At 37.5% G+C, this 21,232-nt stretch overlaps 2 protein-coding genes, 1 long non-coding RNA gene and 1 pseudogene across 3 annotated transcripts; 2 read left to right on the top strand and 2 right to left on the bottom strand.

Moving 5' to 3' along the window:
- The first annotated feature begins 1,123 nt into the window (after positions 1-1,123).
- Positions 1,124-8,506, top strand: LOC126626907 (putative phospholipid-transporting ATPase 9). The gene is made up of 13 exons (XM_050296308.1): positions 1,124-1,262; positions 1,365-1,936; positions 2,461-3,803; positions 3,908-4,018; positions 4,125-4,401; positions 4,502-4,590; positions 4,686-4,794; positions 5,020-5,229; positions 5,340-5,465; positions 5,569-5,667; positions 5,915-6,106; positions 6,222-6,562; positions 7,981-8,506. The coding sequence occupies exons 2-13, from the start codon at positions 1,541-1,543 to the stop codon at positions 8,267-8,269; spliced, it is 3,582 nt and encodes a 1,193-aa protein (XP_050152265.1). The 5' UTR covers positions 1,124-1,262; positions 1,365-1,540; the 3' UTR covers positions 8,270-8,506.
- Positions 8,507-8,896: 390 nt separating this feature from the next.
- Positions 8,897-9,778, bottom strand: LOC126626908 (probable calcium-binding protein CML15). The gene has a single exon (XM_050296309.1). It carries the CDS (start codon positions 9,541-9,543, stop codon positions 9,061-9,063), a length of 483 nt encoding a protein of 160 aa, XP_050152266.1. The 5' UTR covers positions 9,544-9,778; the 3' UTR covers positions 8,897-9,060.
- A 956-nt stretch (positions 9,779-10,734) lies between these two features.
- On the bottom strand, positions 10,735-11,583 carry LOC126626960 (uncharacterized; annotated as a pseudogene).
- Positions 11,584-13,445: 1,862 nt separating this feature from the next.
- LOC126627232 (uncharacterized) lies at positions 13,446-16,030 on the top strand. The gene is made up of 2 exons (XR_007624939.1): positions 13,446-15,610; positions 15,706-16,030. It is a non-coding gene; the product is annotated as an uncharacterized LOC126627232 (long non-coding RNA).
- Positions 16,031-21,232: the final 5,202 nt, after the last annotated feature.

The raw sequence follows: 21,232 nt of genomic DNA, 5'->3' as shown, positions 1-21,232 counted from the left end.
CTACAAATAATAAGGAATGAGCTAGAAAAATAAAACTTTCATATTAATTTCGTCTCTTTACCGTACACATCATTCTTACATAAAATCAAGGGATATAAATAAGGAACTTTAACGAAAAGCACCCGATACGATACTGTTCATTTTAACGAAAAATCACATTTTTACACTAAAAAGTCAATCCTGGTACTATTCACTTTACCCTTTATTTTGTTCTTATCATTAAAACTCAAATTTTTCAAACTCTTTTCATTAGTTTTCCTTATAAATAATCGAGAACGTGCGTAAGAAAGTAAAATTTTCATATTATAATAGCCAGCTTTGTGCAGCAACCGCAAATTACGGTACTCTGCATTTGTTATAGCGCCGCCATTTCCCGATACATTGTCTCTAGGAAAGCAAGTTTTGGGATTTCTGTTTTGTCCTACTGACGCTCTTCTATGAAAGTAAAAGCTTTACTTTAACCGGGCTATTAAAGTCTCCTTGCTACAGCCTTTTTTTATTTTATATAATTTTGTTTATGAATTGTAGGACTTAGATTGTTGGTCCTCCTCATCCAATGCGATTCCTATCTCTTTTTATTTTTATGGTCACGATTAAGCTATGTCAACATTTTATATTCTAATTACTTTTTGTCTTATTATTTTTATAAAAAATCAATATAAAATGTTGACGTGACTTAACCTTGACCACAAAAAAATAAAAAGAGATGGGAAGGGGATGGGGAGAACAGACAATCCAAGTCCTGAATTGTACACATTCTTCTTACGAGAATGACGTACAAGTTAATTAAACTATACATTATTATGTTTTTTTAATTGTTTATTTATTTATTTATTTTATTTTATCAAACTTATCATGTGAGAAAATTTAGCTGAGTGGTTCTAGATAAATATTTTTACTATAGAACTTCTGGAAGGCTTGATCGGGACGGCAAGTCTTTCTCCAACATATTTTTTTGGCAATTGACACAAAAGTCATCTATTTATTTACCAAGATTGTTGAATTTTTAAGAATTTTTTGTTGCTTTAGATTGCATTTTAAAGGTTGAAATCATCTTTTTGAAGCTCTTTCCCTTTCAATTCATTTAACTAGTGCTAGTAGTTGAGTTTCCACTCTCTCTCTCTCTCCCCTCCCCTTCTTGTCCGGTTTCCACGTTCAAAGTTTGGTGCTTTTCCAGCTACAAGTCAAAGCTGTCAAGCTAGTCATCTCCCAGCTGCTTCTTAAAAAACACAGGAAAAAAAATTCAAAATCCAAAAAATAAGGTGAGAAGCATAACTGAAGCAATGCCTTCTTGTCCTGTTTCTGAATTTTGATTACAAAGCTTCAATCTTTTTCTTCTGGGGTTTTATATTTTGGCTCAACAGGTTATTTCCCTGCTGGGTTTGCAGATCATTCAATTTTCTGAATTGGGTAGGTTTCTGTTTCTGAGATTTGTTCTAAAAAACTGGTTCTTGGGTGGATTGAGAAATTATTCGACGGTGTGGGGGATTGTGGTGGGTGTGTGCATCCGTTGTTGTGTTAAGGTGGTGGATTGAGCAAAATGCGAGGTGGGGGTAGAAGAAAAAAGCAGCATTTTGGTAGAATCCATGATTTTTCATGTGGGAAAGCTTCCTTCAATGGCGAGCATTCACGGATTGGCGGCCCTGGTTTCTCGAGGGTAGTGTACTGTAATGACCCTGAATGCTTGGAGGCCACACTCCACAGCTACCAGGGCAATTATGTCAAAACGACTAAGTATACACTTGCTACATTCTTGCCCAAGGCAGTGTTTGAGCAGTTCAGAAGGGTTGCCAATTTATACTTCCTCATTTGTGCAATTCTGTCTTTCACGCCGCTTTCGCCTTACTCCGCCGTCAGCAACGTCGTCCCTCTCGTCGTCGTTATCGGAGTTACGATGGGGAAGGAGGCTGTTGAAGATTGGAGGAGGAAAAAACAGGTATACTTTGTAATGTCAACAACATGTTTGAGTTTCATGCATTTTCATGTAGTATAAGATGTATAGAAATTCTCTGTGCATGACGTCACGCCTTGAGAAAACTCCATTTCTACTTAAATTTCATAACTTTGATGTCATTTGGAGCTTCGATTTAGTTTTTAGTATCAAATATTGGAACCATGTCAATAGATGAGATCAAAATTGAAGAAAATTGAGTTGAAGTGAAGTTTTCGCAACGCGTCATGTTTTAAGAAAGACAGGAAGTCCTGCATTTGACTATATTTAGTGCTATTAGTAATGGTAAAACAAAGAGGTCGCATTTGGTGCGATGACAAGTGTCTTCGCCCATGAGCGGTAGGTCTTGGGTTCGAGACTTGGGAGCAGCCTCTCCATAAATGGGGGTAAGGCTAGCCGACATTCACCTCTCCCAAACCCTGTGTAAAGCGGGAGCCTTGTGCACTGGGTACGACCTTTTTAGTAATGGTAAAACAGTTCCGTAATGTAGTTTGTAAAACTTTGATCAGGACATTGAAATGAACAACAGAAAAGTTAAGGTGCATCATGGTGAGGGCAATTTTGAGCATACCAAATGGAGGGATTTGAAAGTTGGGGACATAGTGAAGGTCGAAAAGGACGAGTTTTTTCCTGCTGATCTTATCTTACTTTCATCAAGCTATGACGAAGCGCTTTGCTATGTTGAGACCACCAATCTTGATGGGGAAACTAATTTGAAACTAAAACAAGCACTGGAAGAAACTTCTAATCTGCATGAAGACTCAAGCTTTGAGAATTTTAAGGCGGTAATCAGATGTGAAGACCCAAATGCAAATTTGTACTCATTTGTTGGCACTATGGAGATTGAGGATCAACAGTACCCTCTTACACCACAGCAGCTTCTGCTTCGAGACTCAAAGCTGCGAAACACGGATTTTGTATATGGGGTGGTAATCTTCACAGGTCACGATACAAAAGTTATGCAGAATTCAACAGATCCTCCTTCTAAGAGAAGCAAAGTTGAGAAGCGGATGGATAAGATTGTCTACTTCTTGTTTTTCCTCTTGGTTGTGATGTCTTTAGTTGGGGCTATTGTCTTCGGGGTTAGTACTAGTAAAGACCTGGATGATGGGAAAATGATCAGATGGTACCTCAGACCAGATGATACCACAGTTTACTATGATCCAACGAGGGCACCACTTGCAGCAGTTTTGCAATTTTTAACTGCCATTATGCTGTATAGTTATTTGATCCCCATTTCCTTGTATGTGTCAATAGAAATTGTCAAAGTTCTTCAGTGCACTTTTATAAACCATGATGTGCACATGTATTATGAGGAAACTGACAAGCCAGCCCGAGCGCGTACTTCAAACTTGAATGAAGAACTTGGCCAAGTTGATACTATACTTTCAGATAAAACCGGAACATTAACTTGCAACTCGATGGAATTTATCAAGTGTTCTATTGCTGGCACTGCATTTGGGCGCGGAGTTACAGAAGTTGAGAGAGCCTTAGCCAGGAGAAAAGGTGAGGAATTGACAGAAGAAGAGATCCATGCTGAAGAAGAACTGAATGAAGCCAAGTCGATGATAAAAGGCTTTAATTTTATGGATGAAAGGATCATGAACGGAAAATGGGTTAATGAGCCTCGTGCAGATGTAATCCAGAAGTTTCTACAGTTACTAGCAATCTGTCATACCGCAATACCTGAAGTTGATGAAGAAACTGGAAGAGTATCATATGAAGCTGAATCACCAGATGAGGCAGCTTTCGTGATTGCAGCAAGAGAGTTTGGGTTTGAATTTTACGAAAGGACTCAAGGAAGCATCTCACTGCATGAGTTGGATCCCATTTATGGAAGAAAAATTGAAAGGTATGTTGCATTTCAGTTTAGCGGCTATGATTTATGTTATTCTCAAGCCATTGTCGAATTTTCGTAAATAAATACTTAACTGCATATATGTTCCTTTTTTTCAGAAAATATAAACTTCTGAACATATTGGAGTTTAGTAGCTCAAGAAAGAGAATGTCCGTGATCATAAGAAACGAAGAGGGAAAGATACTACTCCTATGCAAAGGCGCTGACAGGTTTGTAAACTTACTCCTTGCTAGTATAATTAAGTAGCTTGATAATCAGATGAAATTGTGTATGTTGTATCGCGCATTATGTATAATTTGCTTATTCCACAAACAGTGTCATGTTCGAAAGACTTGCAAAGAACGGAAGGGAGTTTGAAGAGAAGACCAGGGAACACATTAACAAGTATGCTGACGCTGGTTTGAGGACTTTGGTACTTGCATATCGCGAACTTGACGAAGAAGAATATGATGAGTTCAATAAAGAATTCACTGAGGCCAAAACCTTGGTGAGTTCAGATCGGGAGGAAATTGTTGAGGCAGTTTCAGAGAAGATTGAGAGGGATTTGATTCTTCTCGGTGCTACTGCAGTTGAAGACAAACTTCAAAATGGGGTGCGTTTTAACTTTTACCGGTACTGCTCTTTGTTGGAGATTTGTATAACATTCAAGACTAAAAACCATTTTTTTTTCTCTTCTTTTCTGTGCTGAACAGGTTCCCGAATGCATTGACAAGCTTGCTCAGGCTGGAATTAAAATATGGGTTCTGACTGGAGATAAAATGGAAACAGCGATTAATATTGGGTATATGATTAGTTAACAGTTTTGTATCAGAAGATGGATTTCAGTATAAAAACATTTCTCACCGCATACCTTTTCGCTTGTTGTTTCTCTTCCAGATATGCGTGCAGTTTGCTTAGACAAGGAATGAAACAGATAGTAATAAGCTCCGAGACTGCAGAAGCTAAAGCATTAGAGAAGGTGGAGGATAAGACAGCAGTTGCCAAGGTAACCAAATTTCTTATGCAATATTCTCTTTCTTCCTCTTCAGCTATCTTATGGTGTAATAGGTGATTCAGGCTGTAGTACTGTAAATGGATTATAGACTCCTGTTTTAGTTATTGCATTGGCGCTTAAATCGGACTTTTAACATGCTTGGGTTCGAAATTGTTCTCTCTTGGCTGATAAAATGTCATGCTGTGAGAGTTTAACGAAACCTTGCTGATTCTACAGGCATTGAAGGAAAGTGTAGTCCATCAAATAAGTCAGGGAAAGGCGTTGCTTGCTGCACCAGAAGAGAACTCTCAGGCACTGGCTTTGATCATTGATGGGAATTCGCTTGCTTATGCCTTAGAGAACGATGTCAAGGATCTCTTTCTAGAGCTTGCCATCGGCTGCGCATCTGTTATATGCTGTCGTTCGTCTCCCAAACAGAAAGCACTTGTAAGTTTTTTCCCTTCCCCGCCACTAAATAAGTTCCAACAAATCATTTTGATAGATATATGGTTTTGAAAAGATCGAGTCCTAAACAGTTCTGTTTAACAATAATGCAGGTTGCAAGACTGGTAAAAGATAAAACTGGCAACACAACTCTGGCCGTTGGTGATGGGGCAAATGATGTTGGAATGCTTCAAGAAGCAGATATCGGAGTTGGTATCAGCGGTGTTGAAGGAATGCAGGTAAATTGTTAACAAAATGCACGCATCATCTGTTACTTCTATTTCAAAATTTCTTCCGTTTGATGAATTCTGACTTATCCTTTCTGCCAACCAAAAATTTCAGGCAGTCATGTCAAGCGACATTGCAATTGCACAGTTCCGATTTTTGGAGCGCCTACTACTTGTACATGGCCATTGGTGTTACAGAAGAATCTCATCAATGGTAAATTCCTTTCTTTGTAGAATTCATATAATTAGCTTGTTTATCTCATTTTCCTTGTATTAATCTGTGATACTATTAGACTTCAAAAACTTTGGTTAGTTATATGAAAGCTGACACACACTCCTTCACGCGCAGTCCCATCCTGCACGTGGAGAGAAAAGAAATACAGACTTCTATTTAGAATCTATTGATACAATTGCACTATATGCTATGGAAAATTTGACATACTTCATTTCTTGTTTGACAGGTCTGCTATTTCTTCTACAAGAACATTGCTTTTGGCTTCACTATTTTCTTCTATCAGATATATGCTTCATTCTCGGGCCAAACTGCGTACAACGATTGGTATCTGTCACTATACAATGTCTTCTTCACGTCACTTCCGGTGGTTGCCTTGGGAGTTTTTGACCAAGATGTCTCAGCCAAGTTCTGTCTCAAGGTAGGCCCTTCTTACCCAAAAAGATAACTGGTGAAAAATAAGAATCTTATTAGACATCAGAAATAGCATATCATCCTATGCTGATCTTTAGTCTCTCTTTGTCTCAATCTTACAGTTCCCGCTATTGTACCAAGAAGGTGCGCAAAACGTCTTATTTAGCTGGCTCCGGATACTTGGATGGGCAATGAACGGGGTGGTGACTGCTACCCTAGTCTTCTTCTTCTGTGTTGTGGCAATGGGCAGTCAAGCCTTTCGTAAAGGCGGGCAAGTTGTTGGCTTGGAAATCTTTGGTGCCACGATGTACTCATGTGTGGTATGGGTCGTCAACTGTCAAATGGCGCTGTCCATCAACTACTTCACTTATATACAACATCTCTTCATCTGGGGTGGCATCATATTCTGGTATATATTCCAGTTGGCATATGGAGCCATTGACCCCGACATATCAACCACCGCCTGTGGCGAAGCCACGTGGGAGCGAGGAGTGGCGGCCGCCACTCCCCTCGCCGGGAAATACCACTGGACCTCGGGTCTTCGCCACTCCCCTCGCGCGCCTCGCCGGAACGCAGCAGAGGCAGAGCCCTCTGTTTTTCTGGGTTTTCTGGGCAATCTGCACTGCAGATTGCATTATAATTTTTTTTTAAAAAAAACCAGGCCAAAACGACGCCGTTTTGGACCTGGTATAAAAAAATTTAAAAAGCTAAATCAAAACGGCGCCGTTTTGATGTTGAATTTAAAAAAAAAATATTATAATGGGGTGGGGGATCCGCGTGTCACCCCAATCAAACCCTAAATTTCTTTTTCTGTCTGCACTCCCCCCCCCCCAACCCACACACACCATCCACTGCCTTTACTCTTTTCTATCCTTTTCTTTTGTCTTCTTCATCAATTATCTTTTTCTGTCTGTACTCCCCCCCCCCCCCCCCCCCAACACCATCCACACTGCCTTTACTCTTTTCTATCCTTTTCTTCTGTCTTCTTCATCAATTATCAACACACAGAGAGCGGGCCACCATCCATCTCAGCCAAATTTGCTCCTCAAACTCCAGCAGCCAAGCCAAAGCCACAAAGTCCTCTTTAATTTCTGTTCTCTCCTATGAGATTGAGCCGGCTTCAATCACTATTTAAAGGTAAATTTTTTAATTTTTAAATGCATAATCCCTACCTTAATTATGTGAATCAAATGATATGGTTATAACTTATAAGTTATTGATTATTCATGTCATGGTTATTTAATACAAATTATGAAATTATTTTTTAGGGTGAAATTATTTTTTAGGGTGAAATTATTGATATGAATTGTTGGGAATTAGAAGAATCATGTGTATGTATAATTGTACATATAGATAAATTGTCATGTCAAAAGTCATATTTAACTAAACTTATTGGTAATAAGCCACATTTTGAATGAAATTATGAAATTATTTTTTAGGATGAAAATTAAAATTTGAATTCTTTGAATCTTGATGGATGATTAGTTGAATTGCTTAGTTGTATTCATATGAATATGATTAGTTAAATTACTTAGTTGTATTCATATGAATATGATTAGTTGAATTGCTTAGTTGTATTCATAGAGTCTAAGAATTTTTATTTCTTTTCATTTTACAGTTACGTAATGGAACGATACTATAAGAAACAATGCTTAAATCCTCCTTCAAACATTTTGGGTAGTCCTCCTCCTTCAAATATTCCGAGTAGTCCTCCTCCTGATATGACATGAAACCTCGCCGGCAACAATTGTAATTTGTTTGTATTGATTAATTATGGAAGACATTACTATATAAAAAGATTTAGTTGTTGCCATTTTTCTTTAACCTTGCATTCTTTTAAGTTCGCCCCTCCCCTCGAGAAATCCTGGCTTCGCCACTGGCCTATAAGGTGTTCATTGAAGCCTGTGCACCGGCTCCATTTTATTGGCTTCTCACACTGTTTGTTTTGGTCACTTCCCTCCTGCCATACTTCACTTACGCAGCCATCCAAATGCGGTTTTTCCCCATGTATCATCAGATGATACAGTGGATAAGAACAGACGGGCAATCAGATGACCCCGAGTTCTGTCAAATGGTGCGGCAGAGATCCATAAGAAGCACAACAGTAGGTTACACAGCCCGCATCGAAGCAACATCTAAACGCTTTGTAGAGAAGCCCGAAGGTCATTAATTAGCGGACATGTTTTGACATCCCTATTATAAGAAACGTACATTATTCCAGCAAGAAGTTTCTTCTCTTCCTTCCAATTTTTTCGCTTAGGATGGTTCGGTTTCTAGAACCTCCAAAGATCTAGCTTCAGTGTTCATGCAGAGAATAGTATAGTCAAAATATTGTATCATGTATGATGTATCAGATGTATCATACCGCACAATATTCAGTTCATTCAATTCAATAAGTTCTTTTTTATTCTCCTTCTGCTTACAACTGATTCAGTATTTCATTCTTCTCGTCGTCCCAAATCCAAGAAAGAGAAACTCACAAGTACCGCGGTTCAACGAAGGTTGAAACGATGCATTTCTGCATAAAACTCGTTCTGTTTCTGTATTTTGTTAATCAAAAGATGATTGCAGTTGGGGGGTTTCTGGAGTTTTCTCCAATTGACACATTCATGCAACCTTCTTCCTATTCCACATGGAGGTTTCAACGAATGTATTCTTTATACAAATCCAATGAAGGATTAGCGTACATTTGAGACGCTTCTAGAAGCGCTAAAAGCATTTTCTAACAATAAAAAATGCTTGCAGTGAAGCATACATAAAACTAACAGCAACAAAATACAACAATTAATGAAATGTATTAAGAAAATAAATCGTACTCTGATTATTAGTTTTGTGGTTAGAACTTAAACAAAATCATATCAAAATCTACATTATTTGCTTGGAAAATTCAATAGAGATGAACATGTTACAAGGCCAAAAAAAACTTAGCATGTATCATCAGATTTCTATCCAAACCTCAGGTCATGAGGGAGCAAGGCCTAGAAAACTCGATGCCGATTTCGCCATTATTGTAGAAAATTCATTGAAGCTAATGACACCATCTCCATCCGTATCAGCCTCTTTGATCATCTCCGTCAGCTCCTTATACGTCAACGGTTGTCCCATTTTCGCCATGGACCCTGCCAGCTCTGCCGCAGTTATGTACCCATTACCGTCACGATCAAAAGAGCGAAAAACCTCCAAGAGTTGCTCTTGGTTTACCAAAATCTCCTCGTTCATATCGGGCAATATGGCACTGACCAACTCGTCGAACTCCACGGAACCATTGCCGTTTGCGTCCATGTTGGCTAGGAGGACGTGGATTTGGTCCCCCGAGGGCTTAAGGCCGAGCGAGCGGAGGAGAGCGGCAAGCTCCAAGATGGTGAGGCTGCCGTCAGAGTCCATGTCGAATCTGGCAAAGATGTCTCTTAGCTGGTTGAGTTGATCAACTCGTAATGCAGGCATTAGGGTTATAAATATTGTAACGAAAAATGTGATACAGTGTGCACAACGTTATGAGAATGTAGGTTTTGTAGCAGAATGCGGCAATATTTGGCGTTAGGAGGTGGTTGTGGCGGCGGAGGAGATGAAGGTGGTGGTTTGATTTGGTGCGTTTAGAGAGAGAGAGAGAGAGAGAGAGAGAGAGAGAGGTGATGTTTTGGGTGGTGAATGGAAATTTGAAGGCTAAATATGGTGTTGGGGGAGACAACTAAGGACTGGAAAATGAGTCGGTGGTTTCTTTTTGGCCTTTTATGTCACACGCATATGGAATCATTGGATTGGAAGGCTTCTAGGAAGGAAGCTAAATTTTGGCATTTTCTTGGGGTTGATTAAATTTTGGCCAATTGACTTGCACGTATTCTTGGTAAGAATTGAAGAGTACAATATAATTATTTTATTTTAAAATTTTTGCAAGTCTCTTGACGCAACAGAAAAGTTTTCTTTTTGTGATCGAAAAGTCACGGGTTGTGGAAACAACCTCTTTGTAAAGTAAGAGTAAAAATGCATACAATAGACTTTCTCCCCAACCCTCGCAAAGCAGAGATACTTGTTGGCTTGAGGTCACCTTTTTTTTAGGATATCTGTACTATTTTAAAGTATTATGATAAGAGTAACAACATAGTTTTTATGTTGCATCTTTAGATTCTCATATTTAAAAAAAAAAAATTAATTTATGGTAATTTACATAACACCACGTGAGTGTGTTTCAGTTAAAAGAAAAACTTCTCATATTGTCAAAGCAGCTGAATTAAGGGAAAAGATAACATTAAGGAGTGAAGCTGATGAGGTATGTGCAAGGCTGGATCCATGCATGCAAGTCAAACCCCCAGTTTTTGTCCTTAGTAACACTGTCAACCATGATTCGCATGTACAGCTCAGTTGAGGTGTCTTGGTAACCTTCAACCCAGCTTCCAAACCAATAAAACGTACAGAATTAGCATGAGATTTCAGATTTTGTGGAGAATTAGACGAGTAGAATTAAGCTTTTGATAGAGCGTAACTCATTTTTTACTCAAAAAATAGTGATGGATTTTACTCTATGTAGTTTCTCGAATAGTTTTCTGCAATCGTGTCTATCAAAATTAGAATATAGTGAATCAACATTTTATGCTAAATATTATACATGATACCTCCTAAGAAAAAGAATATTGTACATGATATGAATCAATTTCTCATTAATTATTATGTGACCAAATTCAAGAACCTTAAGAATGTTGTAGATTAATCTCCCAATTAGAACATTACATCTTCAAAATATACAATCAATCATTTTGGGGAGGAACTTCATGATCACCTTCTTTAACCCTAGCATCACCTTTCTTTTCTTGACCAAGATCCATGACCATCACCTTTGATCCAACTTCGACGTCATGATGAGCAACCATGCACTGCAGCTGCCGGCACTTGCGCTTCAACCACCCAAAACAGCCGATTCTATCACTGATGCTCTCCACCGGGGTCGTTACCATTTGATCACGAGTCAGCCTCGGACCCGCACGAGAGAAATGCGAGGACGGTTAGGACAGAGATCACTGCAAAGAATGGCCCAATGGAACCCGAAGAAGAAGAAACTATAATGGTACTGCTTGGGGAATAGTATTACTACTGTTACTGCTACTACCAGTACCACCACCCAAGATTTGATCTCCTGCTGGTTCAGGTAGTGTTGGTGATGTTGTTTCCATGCCTCTAGAAATTATAGAAGCATATAATTCAAGTTGCATTTGATAAACCTAATGATTCTACATGCTCTCCACGTCAGCAATCCTTGTCAACTCAGCAAACACAGTCCGCATTATATGGTTCCCGCTCAACTACTCCACAACAGAGTTTGGATAACACACGTCTTCAACACATTGAGAAGAATCACAGTCCTCCTTCAACATGACTCTATCATCACCGTGTATCTTGGCTTTCTGTTATGTATTTTTGTAATTTGAATTCCATTGTAATCTTGATAACAGATTCATTGTAATCTTGTAAAGCCTACATATAATGAATTGAGTTGAGCTTATGCAATCAGTCTCTAAAACCCTAGTTTAAACTCTTTCAGCATTTAGATGCAAATATATAGCAGCAAATATATATATATATATATATGTATGTATGTATGTAGTACAAATCTAATGTATGATTTTGGTGGCCATAACTGCACTGCATATATATATATATATATATGTATGTATGTATGTATGTATGTAGTACAAAATCTAATGTATGATTTTGGTGGCCATAACTTCACTGCATGCATGTATGAGTGGAAGCCAACATGGACAGAGGCAAAAGCAGTGACTTTTCTTTTCATCTCTTTTTATGGGCTTATCTTCTTTTTTACTTTGAGGATGTGGAGTTTTGCTTTACCTTTTAGTTTTGAGATTCCTTAAAATTTCTTATCCATCAAGTTAACTTAATGATTAATACAAAGGACAAGTCACTTTCTTTGTTTGGAAAAAATTTACTAAAATTACAGATCTTGTTTCATTTTGTCCTTGGAGCTTTCAATTTGGCTTTAAACTTCCTCTGATCGTTAGTTGGTCAATTATTTCATCAAATTGAGGATTATTTTGGTCCACTTTGTGCAATAGAAGTCTCTGAATTTAGTGCAGAAGTATAATTCTTTGTGTTGATTCTTAATATAGAATGCACTTGTGGAAGTCGGAAAAATCTTTGAGCAAGTGAAATTCGTGAAGTGTAGTTCAATTCGTTATTAAGATGACACAATAATGATGAAATAAAAAAAATAACTCCAAATAATATGTAGCTCCCATAGAAAGAGAAAACTTCCTTGTCCATAGAATTTCACTAATCACGTGAGGTAAGAAAAATTGAGATCATATTTCAAATATAAGTAAGTTATTTTCCAATATGAGTACTTGTTCTTGATAGTTTAGAAATGCTGGAACTTGATATTTTAGATTTAAGTCCCAACCCAGCCTCGATGAAAACAACTTAAAGTTTGCCATGGCTCAATCTGTTGGAGAGATTTTTCAGTGTGATCGGAACATGAAGTGATACATCACTTGTTATTATACAAATGATGAGATATATGTTAAAAAGTTACTAATTTAAAAATTAAAATTTATTACCACTAATATAAAAACAAATGGTGTAGCATTCATATTCTAGTCATAATGAAAAATTTCTCGATCCATTGGGTGACTTTGGGGTAGAGCCCATATGCTAAACGGTCTGTATGAGCGTCGGTCCTTGATCCTCATGGACGAATCTGAGCTGTGGACTGCATTCTTGATGGATTTAACATTAATGGACGGCAAAGATTACACTCGAATGTGGTCCTTCCTTCTATGTTCATAAAACTCAATTTACCTAACTACAACACGATTAACACTTTTACTAATATTATATCAACAAAATATCACATTTTCTCATATAGATATGAAATTTGAGTTATTAAATTATTATATTTTTCTACCGTTTGTGTGTTTTCAAGTTTGGGGTTGACACAAATGAGTTTAAATTTTCTAGGCTCATTTTATATGTAGTCTCTATTCTTAATTGATCAATGCTAATGAACATAACTCTCATAACTTTGTTGTTATAAACGTAATACGTATCATTCAATGACAGATACCATGCCATGCAAAAAAAAAATACATAAGATAAGATTTGATCTCGCCACAAACGCCTTATGATAACTGGATTTAAAAACTCAAAAAATAAACCCAAGAGTCGAAAAATAAAAATAAAAACGTGCCACTTTATAGCTTATCAGTAAATTCGTTCATGACAGTACGACATCCCGTCCGTGACTTACTAAGTTACTAACAAACTCATGAGTGAGAGAGAGAGAGAGAGAGAGACTGTGTGTGTGATGCTGATGCGATTCTCCGGATTCCTGGGTTCGATCCGTTTCTCTCTCTCTATAAATACATGCATCAGCGTATGTATGTAAGTATATATTATTATTGTAGATAATGTTGCTGTGAGATCTCTCGTTTCTGAGATCTACGGGTGGTGGTTGACATGGATTTGTTTTGTTATTATTTTTTTTTTATAAAAATAATTACTTGGTGGGGTGGGAGTGCACTGGAGGCAGCGGTTCATCGATCTGTTTATGAGATTTTGTTGTGAGTAAACACAGTTCATGAATCGGTCGATAAACCTCTGCATCCAGCGCTCACTCTCCCATTCTTCTCTTTATTTATTTTTAATTTTTTGCTGGTATTTCTGAACTTGTTCTGTTTGGTTGCTGAGAAAGTGTGGGAAAATATGGTAAAGACTGAAGTTTTTGTGTTTTTCCGAACTTCTGATCGGAACCCAGAAGGCAAAAAGCTTGTTCATTTTTTTTAGAAGGTAAATAAAACCAGATTTGTGGGTGATTTGCGTTTAGTATTTTGTTTGTATGTGCTATTGGTGGTTGACTGCAGCCTGCAGGGAGTTAAATGGAAAATTAATCATTTATCTAGATTATGGTTTTACTTTCCTGAATTCTGAACTTGAAAATACATGATCTATGACTATGACGAGAAAAAAGAATTTTACTGTGCCGAAAACACAGCTCGCTAAACTGACATAATAATAATGGTTGAATTTTTTTTTTCAAGTATCTAATCACTTGTATTATGACCTTCATGTATTGACCGTGTTCCCAACCAATTGAACAAACTCTTGATCTATGACATGCTTTTGTTTTTAAAGTTTGAAGCTTTATATTTTATTTAATTCTTAATTACTGGTTGTAAATTTTATATTTACTATGTTGGTTAACAGAACATTGAGTATTTGGTATATGCGATGAGAATTGAGAATTGAGATGATTGAATTTTGGACTATAAATCTACCTTTCGAGATGAGCTCATGTGTTGTTTTGTGTTCCAGTGTTAGTTGCTTCGGGTGCAGAAAATTGAGTTTATAGTGTTCATCAGTGTGACTGTCTACGATGCATGGACATGGTGGTATCCCCTCGTATTCTCGTGTCATGTCGTAATTTTTTGTGGTCATACAGCAATTCTTCTTGTTAATTGGATGTATCTCTGTGTCGTGTCTCCGTGTCCATGCATCGTGGGTGATTAATATTATGATGGCGAAACCGATAGTATTGATTGTGGACTTCGAGTTTCTCTATCTATTAGTTCAATGATACCAAACTGATGTGCTTCTCATACCTGCATAAGATGGTTTGTGGTGAATTAATTGGTTAGAATTCGTTTTTCGGGGGCTGAATTTTGTTTTCAAGCGTCTTTCCGATCGATCTTGTTCTTTTGCTTGAACATGAATTTTAGGTGTCCTGTTCTTGACTTGTTCATTCCCTTTTGCTAGAATTGATGTTCTTGTTTATTGACTTTTATATTGTTCAAAACATTTTGCTTCCATATAAGTTTAATTCTTTTGTATTATGGAATTAATTTTCCCTGTTTCCCCTCGTAATGTATCACACGATGTTCTTAATCGTTGGATTATTTCCTAATCATGTATGCATGGATCATAGTGAAATCTTTCTAACACATTTACTTTTACTTTTGCCTTTTTTGTGAAAGAGCTGAAGATTTGGCTGTAATAAAGAAGGGGAGTATATTCTTTTCTTTCATTATTTTTGGTTAAAAAAGAGTTACAATCCAGAAACTAACTCATTTTCTGTTCCCTCTTTTGTGTTTGCTGCCACCATATACGGAGGTTTCGTAATATGCTCGGAATATCTTGTACACTGGGGTTTTCGCCATTAGATTGTTGGTCAAGTATCCAATAATCTAGATCAGGCCAAAATTTTCTATATTTTTTTATACACCGGAAGATAGTAGAATTTTCGTTATATATGATATTCGTGGTAATTAATTGGCTTCCAAATATGTCATTTTATTGAGCAGGTGGTCTAAAAGTTTGAACTTGTTTCTCTCTCTTCCAATGGAAAAAAAAGAAGTGCCTTCTGAAAGAGAGTTTGCAATTGGAAAACACAACGTCGTTGTCGTGACTGCATGTAGAATCTGCATGTAAGTGAGAGGAAACTGCAGTTCTGTGGAAGTACCAAGTTGCCAGAGAATCTTCTATGTTTGATGTTTACATGTAGAATCTGGTATCAAATTCCTTGCACCAAAGTTATCGGATTGTGGAAATTTTGGTTGAGTATAGAGTAGGATAATGTTATTAACCTCTGTACATTCTCTTCAGTTCCCTCTTCTCTGAGTTGAGATCCTCTCCGGATCTCACTGTACGGAGTCTAAGGACCAGCAAATTCGGATTGTTCAAGAGAGTGAGATTTGAGCCTTGGTTTGTGTAAGGTGCCCCAGCAGAATAAGTTAATAGGAACTATCAGATTCAATTTGAGTGGTTCAGATTTCCAGACAATGAGATCACGAGAAGATCTCAACCTCTTCTCTGATTCTATTGGAATTCTTATGAAAATTTGCAAGTTTGTATTCCTTTGCCATTTTTGTAAACTAATCTGATATGCGCAATTGTTCTTGATTAATAGCATGTTTCTGGTTTTATCCAATATATTAGTTAATTCTACGTAGTTTGCCCTTTGCTTTATTTGTCAAATACTGTTTAATTTTTACATGCAAAGTGTCAATGAAAACGAAGTATATTAACTTTGTGGCTATGGGCGGAGGCAGCATATGTCTATTTGGGCAACTATCTCCAATCAACGTCTTTTGCAATGGAAAATTGCTCTAACTAAAAATATAAATTACTCTTTCACCTTCTATACTTTTTTTACTTTCTCACCCTTCCTAAACTCCATTTACCCAAAATTTTGACGTTTTAAACACCAATTATCTAAAATCATGTAGTTGGACAATAAATTGACAAAACCCAATGTAAAACAAACACTTGTTTGATTTGTTTCTTTGAATTTTGACGAAATAGTTTTGGGGGGATGATAATGAAAAGGACATTAACGCTGGCTATGATGCCGATAAGGATTTCCAATTTGTCGTGTATATTAAGGAAAGGTAAGACAAGACATCAACTGAACATCACTTCCAAACTTCACATTGGGGAGATAAAGTTGAGTTGTTCAATGCTCCTGAACCCCAACCGGCCCCCACGTTGGGCGGATGCTCCGTGCTTGTGGAGTGACACATTGCATATCGAAAAAAAGAGAGTGAGGTGACGTCCCTAGCTAAATGGTTTGATATTATAACAGCCCGTTCATATCTTCTGCTCAAATTCATTGCCTTTGGTTTTATCTATCGAATATTGTTTAATTCTTACATGTATAGAGTTGTTCAAAACGAAGTAGATTAACTTTGTGGCCATAGATAGAGGCAGCTGCCCTCAATAAACTTCTTTTGCGATGAAAAATTGCTCTAACTAAAAATATAAATTACGCTCTTATGTTTTATACTTTTCTTACTCTCACTCTTCCTAAACATTAGTTACCCAAAATTTTAGCGTTTTAAACACCAGTTACCTAAACCCGCTGCTGGTGTGGAAGCCTGATTTGTGATTAGGGAGAGACTAAAATGTCTCTTAAATCTTTCCGGAAGAAAGGATGACTTGTCATCAATTATCCTCCTTTTTGAAAAAAAGAAGGGAATTTTCAATACAATTTCATTATTCAAAATTGCCCTTAATAAAATGTTACTGCCTCCGTTCATATTTGCGTCCATGCTTGCATCGTACTGATATGTTAGTAACAAATATTGATCGAACCAAAATTCAAATTAAAAAAAAAAAAATTCCAGGTACGAACGAATATTTGACCCAGCTAATCATTACATGACCAAAAACAAAAATCATATATCATACGAAGGAGTCTTTTTCGTCGCACTACATTATTAAAAATTAGAAACAACATATTATGAACTCTAATTTGTCATGAGGCCACAACTTTAAAATACTCGAAACTCTAGTTTTCTCGAGTTTATGCTTATCAAGCTACTCCATATATAAACAGGTTTGTTGGCTATCAATCTCTTCGCGTGACGGTGACATTACACCCTGGGCAAGTAAGTCTTTTCCACAAAGCAAATCACATGTATCATGCAAGGATCTGGTTTCTGTGCTCTCTCACTTCCCATACACTCGCATTCTTTCTTATTTGTATGGTCACGGTTAAACCAAGTCAACATTTTATATTACTATTATTTTTTATCTTATTATCTTTATAAAAAAATCAATATAAAATATTGACGTGACTTAATCGTGACCGTACAAAATAGGAGGAGATGAGAGTGTATGGAAAGTGGGAGGGCAAAGAAGCCGGGTCCAATCACATGTATCATGCAAGGACCCGGCTTCCCTGCCCCTCCCACTTCCCATCCCCTTCTATTTTGTACCGTCACGGTTAAGGCATGTCAAGATTTTATATTGATTTTTTTTATATAGAGATAATAAGACAAAAAACAATAGTAATATAAAATATTAACGTGGTTTAACCGTGACCGCACAAATTTAAGAGAATAAGAATGTATGGAAAGTGGAAGGACAGAGAAGCTAGGTCTGTCATGCAAACCCAAACCCAATATAAAACAAACACTTGTTTGATTTGTTTCTTGAATTTTGACGAAAAAGTTTTGTGGTGATGGTAATGAAAAGGACATTGAAGCTGGCTATGATGACGATAAGGATTGCCACTTCGTCATGTATATTAAGGAAGGACTTGGATTGTCTGCCCTCCCATTTCGGTGCCATTTTCATGTCCTCCTATTTTGTGTGGTCACGGTTAAGCCACGTCAACATTTTATATTGTTTTTTTATAAAAATAATAAAACAAAAAGAAATAGTAATATAAAACGTTGACGTGGCTTAACCGTGACCACACAAACAGAAGGGCACGAGAAGGGCACCGAAATGAGAGGGTAGACAATCCAAGTCCATTAAGGAAAGGTAAGACAAGACATCTACTGAACATCACTTCCAATCTTCACATTGAGGAGATGAAGTGGAGGGAATAAAAGGGCTCTTGCATGTGAGAAAGATTCTGTTGTCGTGTATCGAACAAATAATTTACTTCTTGAACACGTAACATTCTATTAAACGAATAATGTTACGGGTATAATATTTTAGTTGCAAGAGAGAATCTCTGGTTGCGTGCACTTAGAGAATTTATTTGTTAATTATGTGACTAGTTTTTTTAGATATTAGGCTATTTCTATAGACAGAATAATCATGCACTTCATGCCTTCGGGCATGAAAATTGAAATCGACACATCAAATGTCGGAGAGGGACGTCACACCATTACAATTACACACCAGTAGCCCTTGCATGTGTTTTCTTCTCAATTTCATTTCATGATGACTCAAATTAAGATGAGAAGCTTCAAACGTTCATTTTGGTAAATACATTTTGATTTCGAACCAGAGGGAATCAAATTTTAAATGTATCCAGGGCGAGTCTTGAGGGTAGTCAATAATAAATTAATATAATAAACTTTGTGTCTGCTCAATAAGAAGAGTTTGAGTTTTTTATTATAGAATTTTGTTAATTATACCAGTTATAATTGTCTCTGCAAAAAGAAGTTTTTCAAAGTTAAAGTTGATTAAATCTTATCTTTGATTAACTATGTCACAATAAAAATTGAATGTGTTAGCTATTTTATCAATTGAAAAAGAATTGGTTGAAAAATTAGATTATGTAAACTTAATTAGTAAATTTGCATCTAAAACATGAGACTTATAATATTTAAGTAATATTTCTACATCTTTCTTCTTTTGATATAAACTTTAATTGATTTTGATGTAGAAATAAAAAATTTCATGTATTTAGCAATTTCTTTTTAGTACATAACAAAGTACAAAAGGTTGGAGATAAAAAAAACTTTAGGATCCCACTTCAAAGACTCGAACACCTAAATCCTCAGGACCAACCCTGAATGTATCGTATTTTGATTCTATTTTAGATGCCCCAAGAGTAAGACGAAATACATATATTATGATTATGATAGGTTTACGGTTTACGGTTTCATTCTCCATCACTTGAGCTAATCCTAAAGACTTGTGGCATGCATTTAGTTTTACCAACGGCGACTACATGCTTTGTCCTGACATGTTCGGATGTTCCTATAGTTTAAAATATAATCAAAGCTAATTAATTCTTCAATTTTTCTTCTAATTATTTGAATTATTTTATACGAATTCTCTTCACGCCTACAACTTCGTTGGGAGGCTCAAAAAAATTGACCAAACAGAATAATTTTTTTGTTGTTTTCCTTGTCTTTCTTTGATGATTCGGACGCGTCCTTGTTGCGTAAGATGTTAAAATTAGGCTTAGCTACATGTACACGCAATCATCTTCTTTTTGCAAAATGAGGGATTTTTCAGTGTGTCAAGAAGACAATTTAGCAAATTAAAGATGCGTTTGTTTGTCCTCCTTAGCTTTCACTGGACTACACTAGACTAAATGGTAGTGTAATCATGTGTTTGTTATGTCACATCCCGACTCGGACTCCCACTAAATCCCGACTCGGGCTCCCACTACATCCCGAGCTCGACTCCACCGTAGCATGATATTGTCCGCTTTGGACCTTGACCACGCCATCAAGGTTTTGTTTCTGGAAACTCACGAGAACTTCCCAGTGGGTCACCCATCATGTGATTGTTCTATCGTGAACTCGCTTAACTTCGGAGTTCCTAATGAATATGAAACCAGTGAGCTCCCAAAATGTCTCGTTCTAGGTAGAGATGTAAATATACATATAAGGCTTACAAGATCCACTCTCCTGGGTGATGTGGGATGTTACAATCCACCCCCTTAGGGGCCCGACGTCCTCGTCGGCACACATCCGGCTAGGAATTGGCTCTGATACCAAATTGTCACATCCCGGTCCGAGCCCCCACCACATCCCTGGCTCGACTCCACCATAGCACGATATTGTATGTTTTGGACCCTGACCACGCCCTCACGGTTTTGTTTATGAGAACTCACACGAGAACTTCTCAATGGGTCACCTATCATGGGATTGCTCTTGTGCAAACTCGCTTAACTTCAAAGTTCCGATGGAAATTGAAACAATCCCATGATGGGTGACCCACTGGGAAGTTCTTATGTGAGTTCCTAGAAACAAAACTGTGAGGGCATGGTCGGGGCCCAAAGCGAACAATATCGTGCTCCGGTGGAGTCAAGCCAGGGATGTGGTGGGGGTTGGGCCGGGATGTGACAATTTGGTATCAGAGCCAATCCCTGGCCGAATATGTGTTGACGAGGACGTCAGACCCCTAAGAGGGATGAATTGTAACATCCCACATCGCATAGGGGAGTGGATCTTGTAAGCCTTATATGTATATTCACATCTCTACCTAGCACAAGGTATTTTGGAAGCTCACTGGCTTCGGGTTCTGTGGGAACTCCGAAGTTAAGCGAGTTCGCGCGAGAGCAATCCCATGATGGGTGACCCACTGGGAAGTTCTCATGTGAATTCATAGAAACAAAACTGTGAGGGTGTGGTCAGGGCCCAAAGCGGACAATATCGTACTACGATGGAGTCAAGTCCGGGCCGGGATGTGACATGTTACACACGGAGACTAACTTTAATGAGACTCGCTTCGACTAAACCGGACTACGAGCTTCGTTAGAGGGTCTTAGCGAAACCCCCAAAATCGGGCAGACTGCTAAGCCCAACTCTACAACGCTTCACCCTTCCAATCTGCTCCTTCCTTACCTCCTACAACCCTTTCAAACCCAGATCCCGCAAAACTCGAAATAAAAAAGCAAAACTTTTTCAATTTTTCCGTTTTCAAAACCAAATTCAAC

The sequence above is a fragment of the Malus sylvestris genome, chromosome 6, assembly GCF_916048215.2.
Source record: "Malus sylvestris chromosome 6, drMalSylv7.2, whole genome shotgun sequence".
NCBI lineage: Eukaryota > Viridiplantae > Streptophyta > Magnoliopsida > Rosales > Rosaceae > Malus > Malus sylvestris.
The sequence above is the reverse complement of the archived record's forward strand: the minus strand, read 5'-3'. Positions and strand labels throughout refer to the sequence as shown.

Bases quoted from the DNA above. Each gene is read 5' to 3' on its own strand.
- LOC126626908 (XM_050296309.1), bottom strand. From the start codon at position 9,543: ATGCCTGCATTACGAGTTGATCAACTCAACCAGCTAAGAGACATCTTT.
- LOC126626907 (XM_050296308.1), top strand. From the start codon at position 1,541: ATGCGAGGTGGGGGTAGAAGAAAAAAGCAGCATTTTGGTAGAATCCAT. The intron at 4,591-4,685 runs GTATATGATTAG...TTTCTCTTCCAG, and splicing joins GAAACAGCGATTAATATTGG to ATATGCGTGCAGTTTGCTTA. The intron at 5,230-5,339 runs GTAAGTTTTTTC...ACAATAATGCAG, and splicing joins CTCCCAAACAGAAAGCACTT to GTTGCAAGACTGGTAAAAGA.